The sequence below is a fragment of the Nicotiana tomentosiformis genome, chromosome 7 (genome assembly GCF_000390325.3).
Source record: "Nicotiana tomentosiformis chromosome 7, ASM39032v3, whole genome shotgun sequence".
Taxonomy (NCBI): Eukaryota; Viridiplantae; Streptophyta; class Magnoliopsida; order Solanales; family Solanaceae; genus Nicotiana; species Nicotiana tomentosiformis.
Genome location: NC_090818.1, coordinates 52,879,479 through 52,895,099, shown reverse-complemented (window position 1 = coordinate 52,895,099; position 15,621 = coordinate 52,879,479). Strand labels below are relative to the sequence as shown.

The following is a 15,621-nucleotide window of genomic DNA, read 5'->3' as shown; positions in this document are numbered from 1 at the left end:
ATCATGCTTTTAATTCCCGTTAGACAATTAATTCTTACTGAATCAGATGCTGAATGAGTATGAAGAAGTTAGTTTAGGAACATTAGTTAATTGGGTTTCCATTGTATGGATTAACACACTGATAAAGCGTTCCGGCAAGATGGAGCTTCCTGAGTGGACTGACATTGTCAAGACTGGTAAACTGAAAGAGCTTGCTAACATTAGAGCAAGGAAGATCTATCTGAGAGGAGGTATTGGTGTTGCCTGTTGGTGGATTCCGAATAACTAACCAGAGGAATGGAAGCCGCCCACGTCATTTCAGTGGTTCAGTTGCACGCAACAGCAGAACATCAACATCATTCACTTTGATTTCATCCCAAGGGCCAGAGAAGTTGCTGTTGCCCATTAATAAAGATGAATGAAACCAGGCGTTATTATGAATACGAGTTGTTTCAAACTTATAATTTCACCTTGGACTATTTAGATTTAGGGTGTTGTTGAATCAATTTTCTGCATGTTTTCTTTTACCATGGGATTCTTTTTGCATAAAAAAAAATAATGCAGTTGTCATTGTCACCATTTGCATCCCAAAGGTTCACTCCATGATTTTCAGGGTCAATTAACTTATTTACAGAAGAAAAAATAATGCAAACAAATTCATCGCTTCAACATTTTTATTGAATTATACACTAGTACTAAAAGATTAAGGCATTTTCATCTCAAAAGTACCATAAATACTTCTCAATATTCCTGGCCAAGCTGTGGGAAAGTTGACCCTCAAAGGTTGGGGGAAAAACAGAATGAAAAAATCGAACCTCAAACTGAAAGGTGACAAGTTTACTACAGAGGGAATATGTTTTAATTATTCCAGGGCTCTAATCAATCAAGAATATGGAAAAATGTATTCGCATGATAATCAGAAATGATGCCACGTTCTTCAGATTACAGTGAGCCTCATCACAAGCTCAACTTCTTGTAAAACTTTTAGCATGGCTGTATGGTCTGTATTAATTATGCTAATAAAACATCATGCTAATAACAAACTTTCAGTCTGGTCCTAAAAGCCAATTGCTTGGAACAGGCAAATTCAAGAACTCTGGCTGAATTTCCGGCCAGTCATCTTCTCAGATTCATGCAACATGTGGTTTATGAGCCCCCTCGCAGCACTACAATACCAAAAGAAAGACAATGGCTTCACTAAGACCAATTCTTACAGAGATGCAATGTGAAATAAGGAAAAGAAATTTAAAACAAGTAAAAGATAAACAAAAGAAAATGCACCAAATAGGTAGAATCAGGATGTAGTGTAGGTTCTTAGGGAAGTGTACTAGAGTGTCAATATACTTCTCTCTCTAATCCTACAGAATATTTTAGAAGAAGAGTACCAGAAAACCACAGCAGATGAGACCAAGAAAGCTAAGAATACTTTCAATCAGAAGGTGGTTCGTGAGTGAACTCTAAAGTAAATCCTTATAAAACTCCCGCCAGTTTGGCAGACATTCATTATATGGGAAAAACAAGGGTAGAATGAACTCACTCATCCTTCAATTTCTGAATTCTATCCGGATCAGTCTCGTGCATATGCTTTTTGAACTGCTGTCTTACCATACCAACAAGAAGCTCGGTGTTATGTTGCTGCAAGTTCGCAACAGGCAACTATGTAAGTAGCTAGTTCTCAAAAGATCATCAGAAAATAAGCTATTAGGAGTAATATTTATATCTTTTTGTTGTTGCAAAAAGAAAAGGAAGGGCAACTCCAGATTTGGATAAAGCATCTCAGCAAAGGAATCCTTATCATAAGCAAGCAAAGACAATTCCAAGGGAGATAAGAATGTCAAATCATAGGGTAGCCAGCATGAGCACATGCAACCTGCATATCTTCATCGCTGAGGTCAGTAAAACACTTCTGAGCAGACATCCATGGAAGACAAAAAAGAGCTAATCTTTTCCTTTATAAATTTTTTATCTGTGATGCTGAGTCTAACCGGTAATTAGTGAATGACATGAATTTTTCTCTCCCCTTCCGATAACGCAAACCCAGCCAGGAGACTACTGGAAGCATAAAGATAGGTGAGTTAAGCCTAGGAAAAAGCTTTAGCCACAGGAAACATCCAAGTACTCAACTCAGCCCACTTTTCCCTTTCTTAGCTTTGAGAAAATTGGTAATCTTAAAGAAACAACCAATGGAAACATGGAGGGATATTGTAGGCTCTCCAAAAACTAAGTACCACACTCGAAACAGGCATGTTATCAAGGATGAAATAACCAATCTCTCTTGGATAATCTAGAACAGGATTAGTCTAGCATAAGGAATCCCCCGACAACAACAAATGAATTTGGTCATGTTGGAATAACTCCATTTATCTTGTATTCAAAAAGCAAAGTACACAAAGGAGTAATGTTGGCTATTTTACCATTCAATAGTCTGGCGCCGGCTAGAATTTATATGCATTCCAATTTTCACACCGCATTTTGATATCTCCATTTAATTTAAATGACAAAATTGACTTTCTCTCTCCCTATTCCTCTCTCTTGTTTTTCCTCACCTTATCTCCTCCTCCCAGCCGCTTAGATAGAGAAGTGAGCATTCATATAGTTGACCCCAACTTGTTTGGCACTGAGGCATAGTTGTTATTCTTGCTCCTTCTCCCAAACGATAAACATCCCAACCAGCACAACCGAGACTACTCTTTGACTCCAAAAAGCTTTTAGATTATGGATATAAGCGTAGTCTTTATTGGGTTCTCTTGCTCTAATTAAAGCATGTCATCTCCACGACGATAATTGAAGTAAATGTCAAGCTAGAGAATATAAATACACAGGTGAAATTCATCTCCACCAAATAAATTTGTGGAGATAAAAGGCAACTGCTTCAGAGCAAGCACATCGTCAAAACATTCCTTCCTAACCATAAACATTGAGAACAAATCGAAGGATTTAAAGAACAGCGGGTGCACCTCATTTTGTGAGTAAGGACAATGTGTTCATGGAGTTAATAACGCCTTTACAGAATCTCCACCATAGTTCACATAAACAGACTGTGCTTAATATCAACCAACTTAATCACGCATCTGAATTTTAAAGGACCACAACAAAAGACGATCAAAACTAAAAGAGTGGGCTAAAGTAAAATGAGAAATGTTCTAGACAACAACCACCACGACTAACATAATTTCAGAACAACATAAAGAAGAACAACATACCTTACTGCCAATATATTTTGCTCGTCGGAGACACTCACGATAAAGCTAAGAGACAAGAAAGAGAAATAAATGCAGCATAAATCACTTGAAAGAAATTTTAGAGGCTTTCATATAATCAAATAGCTGATCAGTAAATGGTACTAACTCGGATAGCATTGTTGGCTAGTTCAGGAGGCAATGCTGTTTGGAGAGACGGCATTGTGCAACTCGCTTCAAACTGTAGCCGGAAAAGCAGAGATAAAAGACCCTGTTTGGATGAGAGGATGAGGATCTCAATATGAATTCAAATATTGAAATCTTTGTTTTGGACACTTTAAATGTGTCAACCAATTTGCAAAACCTTAGTTTATTTTCGTGAAAAGAATATAGTTCAAGACTAACTAAAAACAACAAAGTCCCACAATAAAAATGACATTTTAAACATTTCATGATATGAACATACCAATTTCTCAAATTTCTAAATTATTTTTCCAAAGTAAGTTCTAAATTCATCCACCAAATAATTGGGGGGAGGGGGTGTGCGCAATCATCTTCAAATGGGAGCCAAGTTTATGTAGCTGCTACATCACTTTGAACTTTGTTTTTTTTAATAATGGTAAATATAAGGTGCAAAAGCAGTAGGAAGTACTAGTTGCCAGCAAAAATCCTACCAACAGCCATAAATTCTTCAAAACTAGAAAGTAGAGCACTAAACGAATGTTGAATACACGAAAAAAGTAAAAACTAATGCTGAATGCATAAGTCAGACAGTGATGAGTTCCAAGTAAAAAAAGACATTGTGGGTGGATTATTGGGAAGATTTTGAAATCCACCAGCCCAAGACATCCATACAAAGGACCCCATTTCAACAACGTTAATCAATCAATCAACTAAACTTCAATCCTAAAGCCGGCTATATACATTCTCTATATCCAATATTTAGAAGGTTCACCATAGTCAAGACTGTCCACCTAACATAACTCTCTTTGTTCTATTCAAGTGTTAGAATGGCTATATTTTTTAAAACTTACATAGGAACAATTGAAGGTGAACCTTGGAGCAATGATAAAATTATTTCCGTGTGACGTATAGGTCACGGGTTCGAGCCGTGGAAGCAACCACTAATACTTACATCAAGGTAGGCTGTCTACATCACACCCCTTGGGGTGCAACCCTTCCTCGGATCATGCATGAACGCGGGGTGCTTGTGCACCGGGCTGCCTTTTTTTTTTTTTTTTTTTTTTACATAGGAACAATTAACTATTTCAACATTGAGCAGAACCAAATCCAAAGAAAGCCAGAATGACTAAGATTTTAGTAGATACAATAGTGGAAGGTGAATGTGAGGAACAATAAATACATTTCTGAGAACCCAATTCTAAGCGAACACACACACGCCCCCAAAACTGGGTTATGGAGATTCATTTGATTTTAGTATTTGAAATTAGACAAGTTCTAGCAGACAATCAGATCATTTGTTTTTCTTGATGACAGAAGAGAAGAGAAGAGAAGAGAGGAGAGAAAAGAAATAGAAGAAACTTATAGTGGCTTTGTTGGAAGAGAAACAACAGCGACGTGGAGTTCGCCGGATTAGAGAAGCGACAATTGGCAAGGCTCAACTTTGGACAATCTCAATTCTGAAGACTTTGGTTGGGATTTCCGACTTTGGGATGTTTATCGGTTTCTTCCAGAAAATCAGTTGAAGTTTAAATGAGATACTCCATGAATGATTTGATTACTAGAGTTTGACAATTTATAAGCTCAACCCCATGATTTGTTGCTGGACAAAAGAACCACGCACACACAAACACAAGTTGTTGAAGAAGACAATAAAATTGATCTGCCGAAATCAAACCTTAAATCAGACACCTTAGCCGAAACTTGTTCACCGTCGAGCTCCGGTTTCTGTGAAATGGAGCGGAGAGGAGAGGATGGACGCTTAATCTGAAGTTTAGGGTTCAGATCTTTCAAGTTGGACCTTGTTTAAATATGGACCTTCCTCAATATGAGTTGGCTAGGAGTAGGACCACCTTTTTGGGTCATGCGATTTTGTTTATCCTCTTTTATTATTTATTATAAAAGCAAAGAACTAAGTAGTGATAATTTTTGTTGTGAATAATAAATGTTAAATATATTCTATTATAATAATTGAATCTGTTAGTAGCTGCATTAATTTTAAAAATGAAATATTGTATTCCCTCTGGAAACTTATATTCTCGGCTAGATGTTAGGTCTAGGAGTTCCATTCACTTATGACCAGAATTTTAGCTTAAATTTACATTTGTACACTTACAATAATAATGTAAAAACTGAAATTATTTGTCTGCTCGAGAGCCATTAAGGAGGAAGTTTGAGGAAAATGAGTGGATTTTCGTCATTTGATTTTAGCATCTTGGTTTTCATGTGTCTAGAATTGCAATTTTTTCTTTACTGCTAAGTTTTTATAATAAAGGTGCACTCATGAATTGGAATATAATTTGCTTTATTCTGGATATAATAACATGAATATTGCTTATGCGATATTTCTCATGCTCTTCTTATAAATGTGAAGTACTTTATCATGTTTAATTTTTATTTGAATAATAAATAGCGGTAGTATCGTATGTATAATCTTTGGCACAATAGTTGAATTTATTGATATCTACATTAATTGTAAAAATCAAAATTTATGTTATATTTAAACACTAATATGGTTTGTCATACGTCATAATCTAAGAGTTTTGTTTGCACACAAATAGTATTTTAGCTTATACACCCATGGTAATGCTGCGAGTCAAATTTATTTAACCTAAAATTCGGTTATTAAGATAAAATAATTAAATTTGTAATTGTAGTATAAAAATTAATATATTCAATTTAAAAAATAGCTAAATAATTATGATGAATATAAAATAATAAACTGAAAAGAGAAAAGGGGAAAGATATTTTATTTGATGAGCGATTGGGACTTGAGTGTTCACATTTGGGTATAGAGAATTTAAATAACTTTCAAGAGCAAAAGAAAGCAACCCAAGCGTCGGGCTTTTAAATTTGATAGGTTAGGGCGGACCGACCCGCCATCTAAATGAAATGGCCAGCCCCATCCAGCTCTCAGAGGGGTGCGGGCTAAGGCTGGCCGGCTCTTTAATTTTTTTAGAAAAAAAAGTTCTTGAAATTTTTAAATATTTTTTCGTGACTTAGTCTTTTAATCATATGAACGACTTCTGTTTGTTTAGTGCGTACAAGAATCTTGAAATGTGACAAGGAATCTCGTAATTAAAATGTAGATTCTCTATATCTCTAGCTCTTTTTTTTTAATGTTACATGAATATTTTTTTAATACTTTTTTTCACTTTCCTCATGTTTAGGGATTTTGGTCCAAAATACTTGAAGCTTCCTCACTTTCACATCTGCCTCATGTGATAGTCATTGAACTTGCACTTTATGTACTATATTTTAGGTTTGCTCAATCCGAAACCTTTAGACTATAGGGTCCGTCTCTCAACCTCTAGTTCGCTAACTCCCCCGTATGTCTCACCAATCTATACTATATTATCAGCAAATAATATACACCATTATACCTCCCCTTGAATATGTTTGTCAATCCATCAATCACCAAGGCAAATAAATACGGGCTAAGAGCTGATCTCTGATGGCTGGTGCAATCCCATCTCGACTGGGAAGTGTTTCGAGTCTCCTATCATTGTTCTCACTCGGATCTTGACTCCAGCATACATGTTCTGAATTGCTCGATAGAAAATAAAAACTTCTCTACTGCTATTGGTAGAAGTTCATATTTTAGGTTATATACTTTTAAGGCGGAATACATATAGCTCCTTAAACTTATCCAATATTTTCACTTAGCTACTTCGAGTAAGGCTTGTACCTATTAGCTACTCCGGTTACCGTCAGTAAAAATTATATAGTGCGTGTATTACACGCACGTTGACATGGCAGAAATTAACAAATGAAAAAAAAGACACATTTCTTCTGTCTTAAGTTAATAAGAAAAACATTTCCAACAAAAAAAAATAGAAAATATTTGGTTAAAAAACGAAAGCCCCTCCCCAACCGTCGTCGGCAAGCCTCTTCCCCCATTTTCGTTCATCTTACCTCCGCCACCCTACCCACCCCTTTCTTCACCCGTCATCTTCTTCCTACTCCCTTTCTTATTCTCTGTTAGAGAACCCCTCCCATCTTCTTCCCCTCCACTTCCCCCCCCCCCCCCCCCCTTTGTTTTTGTTCTATTTCAAAACTCACCTCCACAATAATAATAGCAGCGTGGGACGCATGGCAGAGGAGTGGTGGTATGTGATTTTTTCTATTTCGAAACTAACCTACATTAGAAGTAGCAGCCATGGTTATGGCTCTAAGTCTGAAGATGAAGGAGAAATGTAACTCACAAGAAGACACACTTTAGTGGTTTTGGTTTTTTTATCTTTAATTTCATAAGAACAAAATCTTATTATCTTCCTTCAATGAAAGACACAGTTTTTTGGAAAAACTTGATGAATCTTTCTTAATTTCGGTAGATTTAAATTTCAGAATAGTGATTTCGTTTGCTTTTATTAGCATTTTTATCTTATTTTTCCCGTAAATTTGTTGACAAATACTGGCAATCTTAATTAGAAGCACTATATAATCGAAGATGACAGAAGATTAAAAAAATGATGGCAGGATTTTGTTGGGGGCGACGGTGGCGGAGCACTGCAAGAGGGTGTTTATGGTGGTTTTAATAAAAATGGATTTTTTACTTTAAAAAAAAAAAAAAAAAATTGGAAATTTGACCTTCTCCCGCACTTAAGAGAAGTGGTACACACGTTTTTTGGCAGGTCAACCGTTTGTATTTGATAGACACACATTGTGATTGAAGTAGCTAATAGGTACATGTATCACTTGAGGTAGCTAAGTAAAAATAGTGTACAAGCTTAAGGAGTTGTATGTGTATTCAGCCTACTTTTAACAAAAATTAGTTTGGGGTTTAAGTCCTCAAATATACAATGTTATTTCTTAAAATAAAAAAAACACTTCTTTTAAATTTTGGAAAAAGTTTCAAATATAAATGAGGCCTACCTAAGTTATTACACTGTATTTCCGCGATAGGAAAATGGAAATTTCAGTCGCCAAAAACCGAACAACTCAGAAACCATATATGGATTATGGAGTTATTTATAGTATCCCAAATTGGTAACGGAAGAATGCAATAATACAGAACGTACCCAACAGTACAAACAAAGGTATCAAAACCAGAAAAGTTAAAACAAAGAAAATGTACATTAATGTATTGATCCAACATTATTTTGCTTTATATTTTGCAAAACACTACTTTACTTGCACCACGTGTTAATTAATATCTGATTATATCAACTTACTATAGTTTTTTTTTTATAATGTAATTGTATATATTAATTAACTATGACTAAGTGAGATAAATTTATATGCAAAACACATATCATGCATGTTAGAATAGTTTGTACATATGTGGGAGTTCCACATCAATGGCCACAAGCCATTTTGTTGGCGTTATAAAGCTAAGCCCACTAAGTGTAATAAAATGAAAAACTGACATATGTGTATATTATTTTTATTTGTTTGAACAGTTTTTTTTATTTAAAATTTGAATTTAATATTTAAATATTGAATTAACAGAAAAGTTCTGACTTCGTACAAGGAACAATTTTTCAGGAAAAATCTCCCTTTCCTCTCTATAAATTTGAAAACATCCCAAAAGTAGCATATTCAATTTGCACGTATATTTTCAGGCTTTGTTACATTGTATCTGATAGAGAATTACTTGTATTCCCTAGAATATAACTCTCGAAAGATAGTGATCTTTCAAGCCTCAAAGCCTTAATTTCTCTGTTAATTACCTACAATTTCTAATAATGCATACATTAATTTGGCTTAAATTCGATGTGAATGAATATATCTTTCGTTAAGTCTGCAAGACGTGAAGTAACATGATTGATATCTTATTAAGGATCCAATCTAAGAATAAAACAACTATAAGTGGTCCCTCCAATTTTATTTCTCAACTTAACATGGACAGATAAATCTAAGCGGTCTCAATATCACTGTAGATTTAGTAAATAAATGTTGGATTGAATCACCTAAAATAGCATAAGTCTCTGGGGAGATATACGTTTGAGTGATTTTTTACATGGTTTATCAAGCACAATCAGATATCTGATTGTTGGGTTGAATCACCTCAAATAATGTAAGTTGCATGAGAAGAAACACGTTAGTTGAATTTTTAGTAGGATTTAATTGAAAAACCTATTGACCTTAGGGTGAGAGAATCTCAATTTATTAAACATAGTCATTGTTTAATCAACACAAGCACAACTAATTCCAAATCGACAAAACTGACTAATTTCCATTTTGCTTTAAGAAGCCTCCACTAAGCTTTCGAATTTTACATCATAAAATAGTACTGGTAGTCAATACAGAAAGAGATGCACAATGATATTGCATATTGGGGAGAGTTAAATAATATTTCCCCAAAAAAGGAAACAACTATTTCGCCATAGACTTATCTTGATTCCTCTCAATACTCACGCCAAGAAGCATAGTCACTGGTGAACTATAATTTACAATAACTTTTTGCTCACTCTAGTAACTATATTTTACATACAATTTATGTTGACTTTTTCTTCAAAAGTTGTGCAAAAAATTTAAGAAAGACATTAAAAAACCAGGAAATTAAATGTGGATGTGGGAGTAAACAAATGAAGTATCAGTGCTATCATGAGCTTTTCTTGCAATTTTTACCTCTCTAATTCTTGTTTACAGAGAGGACAACAAGATATAATTCTGAGCCATTGATCCACACATTTGAGATGGAATATATGAGAACAAGGCAATTGTCTGATCTCTTCTTTGTCTCTGTACTTGGCCAAACAGATACAACATTCCTGTTATCCCACAAACTTGTTAGGCTTTGAGGAATGATGTACAAATTTCCTTGCTATTTTGTTTTCTTTTCTAAGTGTGTATTTGGTACAACGAAAGTTCGAAAAATGTTTTCTATAAAATAATTCATTTCTAGTGTTTGGTAGCCAGAATATATTTTTTAGAGGGAAAATTGTCTTCCAAATTTATTTTGCTTCATAATTATGTCAACTCTTAACTTCAAATCACGGCCTTAATTAATACTTCGACATTATTATCAATCTTTAGTATTAAAAAAATTTCATTAAAACACTCTCTGGTTTGCTAATATTATTACCCGTCTTTAATAAATATTCTTTCTTAGAAAATATTGCCACTCTTCAACCAAACACCTAAAAATATTCTAGGTGTTTTAATCCTTTCTTTACAATTTGTTTCATCTCTAATTCTAGGTGTTTAATAAGGAAACAGATCACTTACAGCATTTTCACTCTGAAACTCTTCTTTATTTCTAATTTCCTTGTATTTCCAGCTTGGTAGATTGGAGAGTTGTTCATCAGATGCGCCTCGATCGACCGATCCCATGTTCATGTTATAGCCAAGAAGACTACTCAAAAGTGGCACACAACAGCATAACAATACAAACAATATGAAGGGGAAAGAGTAAGTGACAGCATTCCAAGCTAGCAGTGAGATGCAGAGCACATGAAGTTTAGGAGCACGATGGAATGATCCAAAGCGTGAATCAAACACCCAAACATTCCCCATCACAAACCATATGGCGAAGAACAATTCTATACAAGTCCGACATCTCTCCAGCAGAGGCGGCAAGGCCCTGGAAAAAGAATTGTATACTATCAGATCATCTAAAAGATTGAAAATGAAATTAGTAATCTTGATAAATTACCTCTTACAACAGATTACAATATAACGATAGTATAACACTTTTTACATTGTTAAGTTAAATCGTAGGAAGAGTTATCATTTATTCTATAACATCTCTGTATTCTATGCAAATTCTTGAAAATGCATTCTTTAGGGGTAAAATGAAGTAAGTAGCCTCTATTAGTTTAATGATGCAGCTGAAGTCTAGTTTATACACAAAAGAATAAGTTCTTAATAGCCACATTTTTTAACGAAGGAGAAAGAAACAATTTGAGATAATTGGTTCTTGTAGACAATTTTTAAATCCTCTCTTGCCACCAGCCGAACCACATGACTCAAAACAACAGAAACAAGAAATGCAACGTGGTCAAAATTCAAATGGTGTTACTAGAATACGCCTTATTTATATTTTAGAAGACGACCTTGTGAGACTAAAAGAAAAGGAACCTTAAGTTTGCAGTTCAAACGAGGATTACGTTATTAAAATTGGAGTCAAGTATATTTAAAAAGTGAAGAAGTATTGCGCTATTGACAGAGTAATTGTTCATTTGTTTAGCACGTGTTGAAAAATCCAAAATTGAGAGCTTTCAATCTCTTTATGCATGTTAACACAAAAAAACAGCATCCATGGCATCCGTTTTTTTTAAAGTTTTGCACACCTCCTAAGGAAACAAAATAAGTCTTAATCATAAGATTGTTTGTCTCTATTACTCTTTAATCGTCTCCCTTTTTTACTACTTCACTAATTGGAATGAGTGTGCATCTGAAAAATAAAAGTAATGAAATGTCAACTATATTGAAAGAGATTCATTTTGCCAAAACTACTAATATTTTGGACAGGGTGAAGTATATTACCTTAATTCATCATGGTTTATTTGCTGCTCAATATCAGAGGTGGCAGAGTCATCTCTTTGCCTGACATATAATGCCCAGTAGCGCCAATAAAGCAGAATCAGACTAAGTACACATCCAAAAGAATATCCAAATACCCAAATCCTCATTGGCCAAACTGGCCTTTCCTCCTTTGAAATAGCCAGTGTGTATGCTGTGATAATTATCTGAACACTTAAAGCTATGCACTCCATCATCATCCAAGTCACAGAATTAAAAGGATTTGCACCAAGTTCTGATCTTGAACCATTTTGGTAATGAAACACCCTTCTTAAGAAACTGAAACACCTTGATCTTGATATTCTAATAGCCATTCTTATTAAGAATGAAGAAAAGGGTGTCCTTGCTGAGGACATGTTTCTAACATTAACATCCATTGTTTCTTCCACAACTTCAGTTGCAATTGGCGGGACAGGAACAACAACTCTAGAACTACATAACGAGTCTGTTGTAATGAAGTAACGACTATTCATTGGGAATGATGACTCTCCACCGGGAGGCGTATGTAGCATATAATCAATAGATTCAACTAAAACCAGTATTTTCAATATGAAATATAGATATATAGTACAAAAAAAGTGTAATGGGTTCGGTGATAAGAACCAAAATATTGAACGAATCAAATTTAAATGCCGGAGCCGACTCTGGACACTGCTTAGCTAAACATACATGTACCTTAGCCAGGAGGTGTATTTAACAAATTTGTCAACAAGGAGAAATTTCCAAGAACTTTCAAATTCTTACTGCTATCAAGTAATATATCATCAGTAATAATACCATACAGCATGTGGGAGGAGAGACAATGATTAATGAAGAATTTTTCAAAGAAAATTCCCTGCTAGCATGTCACTGCAAAAATTTCCCAAATTGAACCTATTACATAATCCAAGTATCAATCTTGAAAAATAGTTTTGCTCATCTTAACTAATCTTGCATAGCATATGATGCCAAATTTCAAGAATCTCTAAAAAAGAGAAGAAGATGGATAAGAATAGAGAACAGAGGAATGGAAGTAGGAATAAAAAGGGAGGAAATAAGAAGAGAAAGAGGTTATGGGGTTGAACAAACATGACAGAGGAAGGTGAAGTTTGGGTTCAGATGGTGACCAATAATCAAACAGCCCCTTTTGCTTTGATTTCAAGTGAATTTTTTTAAAAAGGGTGAGGAACTATAACCGTTGGCCTAACTTCCTCAGACGTTTTAGGCTTTATTTTTTTCGTTTTGTTTATTGAGGAAGCAAAGTATGGAAGCTGAAAGCAGTGTGGGGTTCTTGAAATGCACATTTACTCTTTGAGTCGTTTTGTATGTGGATTAGAATTAGAACATCAGCAAAGAGTATTCTAATTTTTCCCTGATGTTAACGTTGAGTCAATCCCATTTTTTATACAAATGTTAACTTATTATTCGGACAGCTATGTAATTAAGAATTTGAATTTCTGGCGGGTACAGTAGCTAATCGCCTGCTGAGGTTATCAGTTGGCCACCTAATCAAACCCAGTAGCAAAAGCAACTTCGTATTGAACTCATTACACAATAAAAACTCCTATAAATAAAAAATATATATATATATATATCTAAATTTCTTATTGAAATTATTAATTTCAATTGAACCCGTAATCAGCTAGCTATATCCGACCCTGCGTCTTCCTGCCAACTTGCCAAGAGAACATGCGGTTTAATATCTTTGGTCAGCCACTGTCAGGGCTGGTGCCTTGATTTTGTGCAAAGAATACTATAGGGCTTAATACTTGATTGCGACATTTTCTTTTGATTTTCTTCTAAGGTTCTATACCTAGTTATTTTTGTATTTTGGATTTTAGGAAATCATTTTTATATATGCACACACAAGTATCCATTTAATACTATTTAATTGTTTTTAAAACACGTTAAATAAGAAAACCAACTGTAACATCCTAATGTGCTCTCCCTCTAAGTTTTTCTTTTTCTTTTTTCTTGTCAATCAAATGAATTTCATGTATTATGTATAGTCCAACTCGGCTGGCGGCTGTTAATCTGAGACGTGGGACAAAAAGCTAATATAATGTTGATATTTCGTGTGTTACGTATTTATGTATCATTTACTTTTTGACATTCACATTGTTAATAATCTGTATTCGAAAAGTACATTTTGAAAATAGAAACTAAGTAAAACAAGAAATAAACAAGAAAACAGAAATTAATCCGCGCCACTGGATTCAAAATATTTTCTTAAGTAACTTAATCCCCCTCCTAATATCCGAGGTTTAGGATTATTTCCTCAAGATAGAACGAATTACCCTCACTAGTGTAGCATAAATGTGTCAAACGGGCTGGGCTGGCACGGTTCCAGACCGGCCCTGACCAGTTTTAGACCGGACCGGACCGGTAGTAAGGGGGCCAGGCAGGGCTGGGTTGGGACGGGGACCGGCCTGTGCCGGTAGATTTTTGGTACTGATTAACCGGACCGGTATGACCCGTTATTGTAACGACCCGGCCAGTCGTTTTAAGTATTATAACCTCGTTTCCCCATTTACGGCTCAATTTATTCTTTACATTTGTTATGTGACTTGCCGGGGATAATTGGTTCGAGTCTAGTGAGGTTTTTGAATGATTTGGAATACTTAGTTCCAAGGTTTCGAAATTTAGTTGAAAATGTTGACCAGATGTTGACGTATGTGTAGTGACCCGGAGAATTTTTACTAAGGAAAATTAAGGTTTTGTGGTGTCGAGGTAGATCAATTAGTACAAAGGCTCGGACTTTTTGGGTTGAACAATGCACCAGGAAGTAAAGGAAAATTTTTGACAGAAAAACGCGTTTCTACGGTCCATTATGCGACCGCATAATCACTCCGCGGGCCGCATAATGGCCGCAAAAGTGAGGTAGAAGAGGGTCAGTTTGGATGAAATTTGCGGTCGACTATGCGACCGCATAACTGTTCTGCGGTCACTATGCGACCGCAAAACAGGTATGCGGGCCGCATAGTGACCGCATACACAGGCAGATGTTTGCCAGTTTTGGACACCGATTATGCGACCGATATGTGGTCCGCATAACCATTATGCGGTCGCATATGCGACCGCAGAATCCGTTCCGGAGCTTCATTTTTCTGATTTTATAAACCCGATCCCATTCTTATAAAACACTATTGGGGGTTATTTTGAAGAGTTTCATCTGGTATTTTAGAGAGAGGTGAGAGCATTTTAGAGAGAGAAAGTGAAGACTTAGTCATTTATCCATCAATTTCTTGTTCAAGGTTTGAAGATTTCACAAGGATCTTGCTAGGGCTTCAAAGAGGTAAGAATTTCTTTCCTCAATTCTTCAATTTCGGGTTTGGAGTAAAGAAGGGTGATTTATAATATGATTCTTGGGTGTAAGAGTATTATGTATACATACCAATAAGGTTATGGAAAGATTGTTAGGTTCAAATGGGTAAAGATTGGGTTGAAAATGATAGAAATCTTCATAAACTTTAATTGAAGATTTGAGGCTCGAGTTGATGTCGAATTTTGGTGAAATTTGTATGGTTGGACTCGTAGTTGGATGTGCGTTCATATTCTATAACTTTTGTCGGGTTCCGAGATGTGGGGCCCACAAGCAATTTTGAGTTAATTTCGAAATTTTCGTTAAAATGTTGATTTCGTTAATTAGATGAGTCTATTATTGTTGTATTTATGATATGTAATTTCTTTTGGCTAGATTTGGGCCATTCGGAGCCGGATACTCTTGGAAAAAGCATTGTGACCGATTGATTGAGCTTGATTCAAGGTAAGTGGCTTGTCTAACTTTGCGTGGGGAAAATCCCCTTAAGATTTGGAACTATTGTGCTATGTGAGC

At 35.3% G+C, this 15,621-nt stretch overlaps 2 protein-coding genes across 4 annotated transcripts; both read right to left on the bottom strand.

Annotated features, from left to right (window-relative positions):
• Positions 1 to 780: 780 nt before the first annotated feature.
• Positions 781 to 5,171, bottom strand: LOC104088437 (uncharacterized). Of its 3 annotated transcripts, XM_070181540.1 has the most exons (6): positions 5,031 to 5,171; positions 3,328 to 3,429; positions 3,183 to 3,227; positions 1,517 to 1,614; positions 1,261 to 1,337; positions 950 to 1,145 (listed from the first exon to the last, which is right to left on the bottom strand). In XM_070181540.1, exons 2-5 carry the CDS (start codon positions 3,379 to 3,381, stop codon positions 1,307 to 1,309), a joined length of 228 nt encoding a protein of 75 aa, XP_070037641.1. In that variant the 5' UTR covers positions 3,382 to 3,429; positions 5,031 to 5,171; the 3' UTR covers positions 950 to 1,145; positions 1,261 to 1,306. The 3 variants fall into 3 exon arrangements, with proteins under 3 accessions (XP_009591408.1, XP_009591407.1, XP_070037641.1); XM_009593113.4 differs by lacking the exon at positions 1,261 to 1,337 and having other exon boundaries at positions 781 to 1,145; XM_009593112.4 differs by lacking the exon at positions 1,261 to 1,337 and having other exon boundaries at positions 781 to 1,145; positions 5,017 to 5,154.
• Positions 5,172 to 9,489: 4,318 nt separating this feature from the next.
• LOC104104664 (E3 ubiquitin protein ligase RIE1-like) lies at positions 9,490 to 13,004 on the bottom strand. Its single transcript, XM_009612804.4, has 3 exons — positions 11,772 to 13,004; positions 10,512 to 10,866; positions 9,490 to 10,054 (listed from the first exon to the last, which is right to left on the bottom strand). Exons 1-3 carry the CDS (start codon positions 12,317 to 12,319, stop codon positions 9,908 to 9,910), a joined length of 1,050 nt encoding a protein of 349 aa, XP_009611099.1. The 5' UTR covers positions 12,320 to 13,004; the 3' UTR covers positions 9,490 to 9,907.
• Positions 13,005 to 15,621: the final 2,617 nt, after the last annotated feature.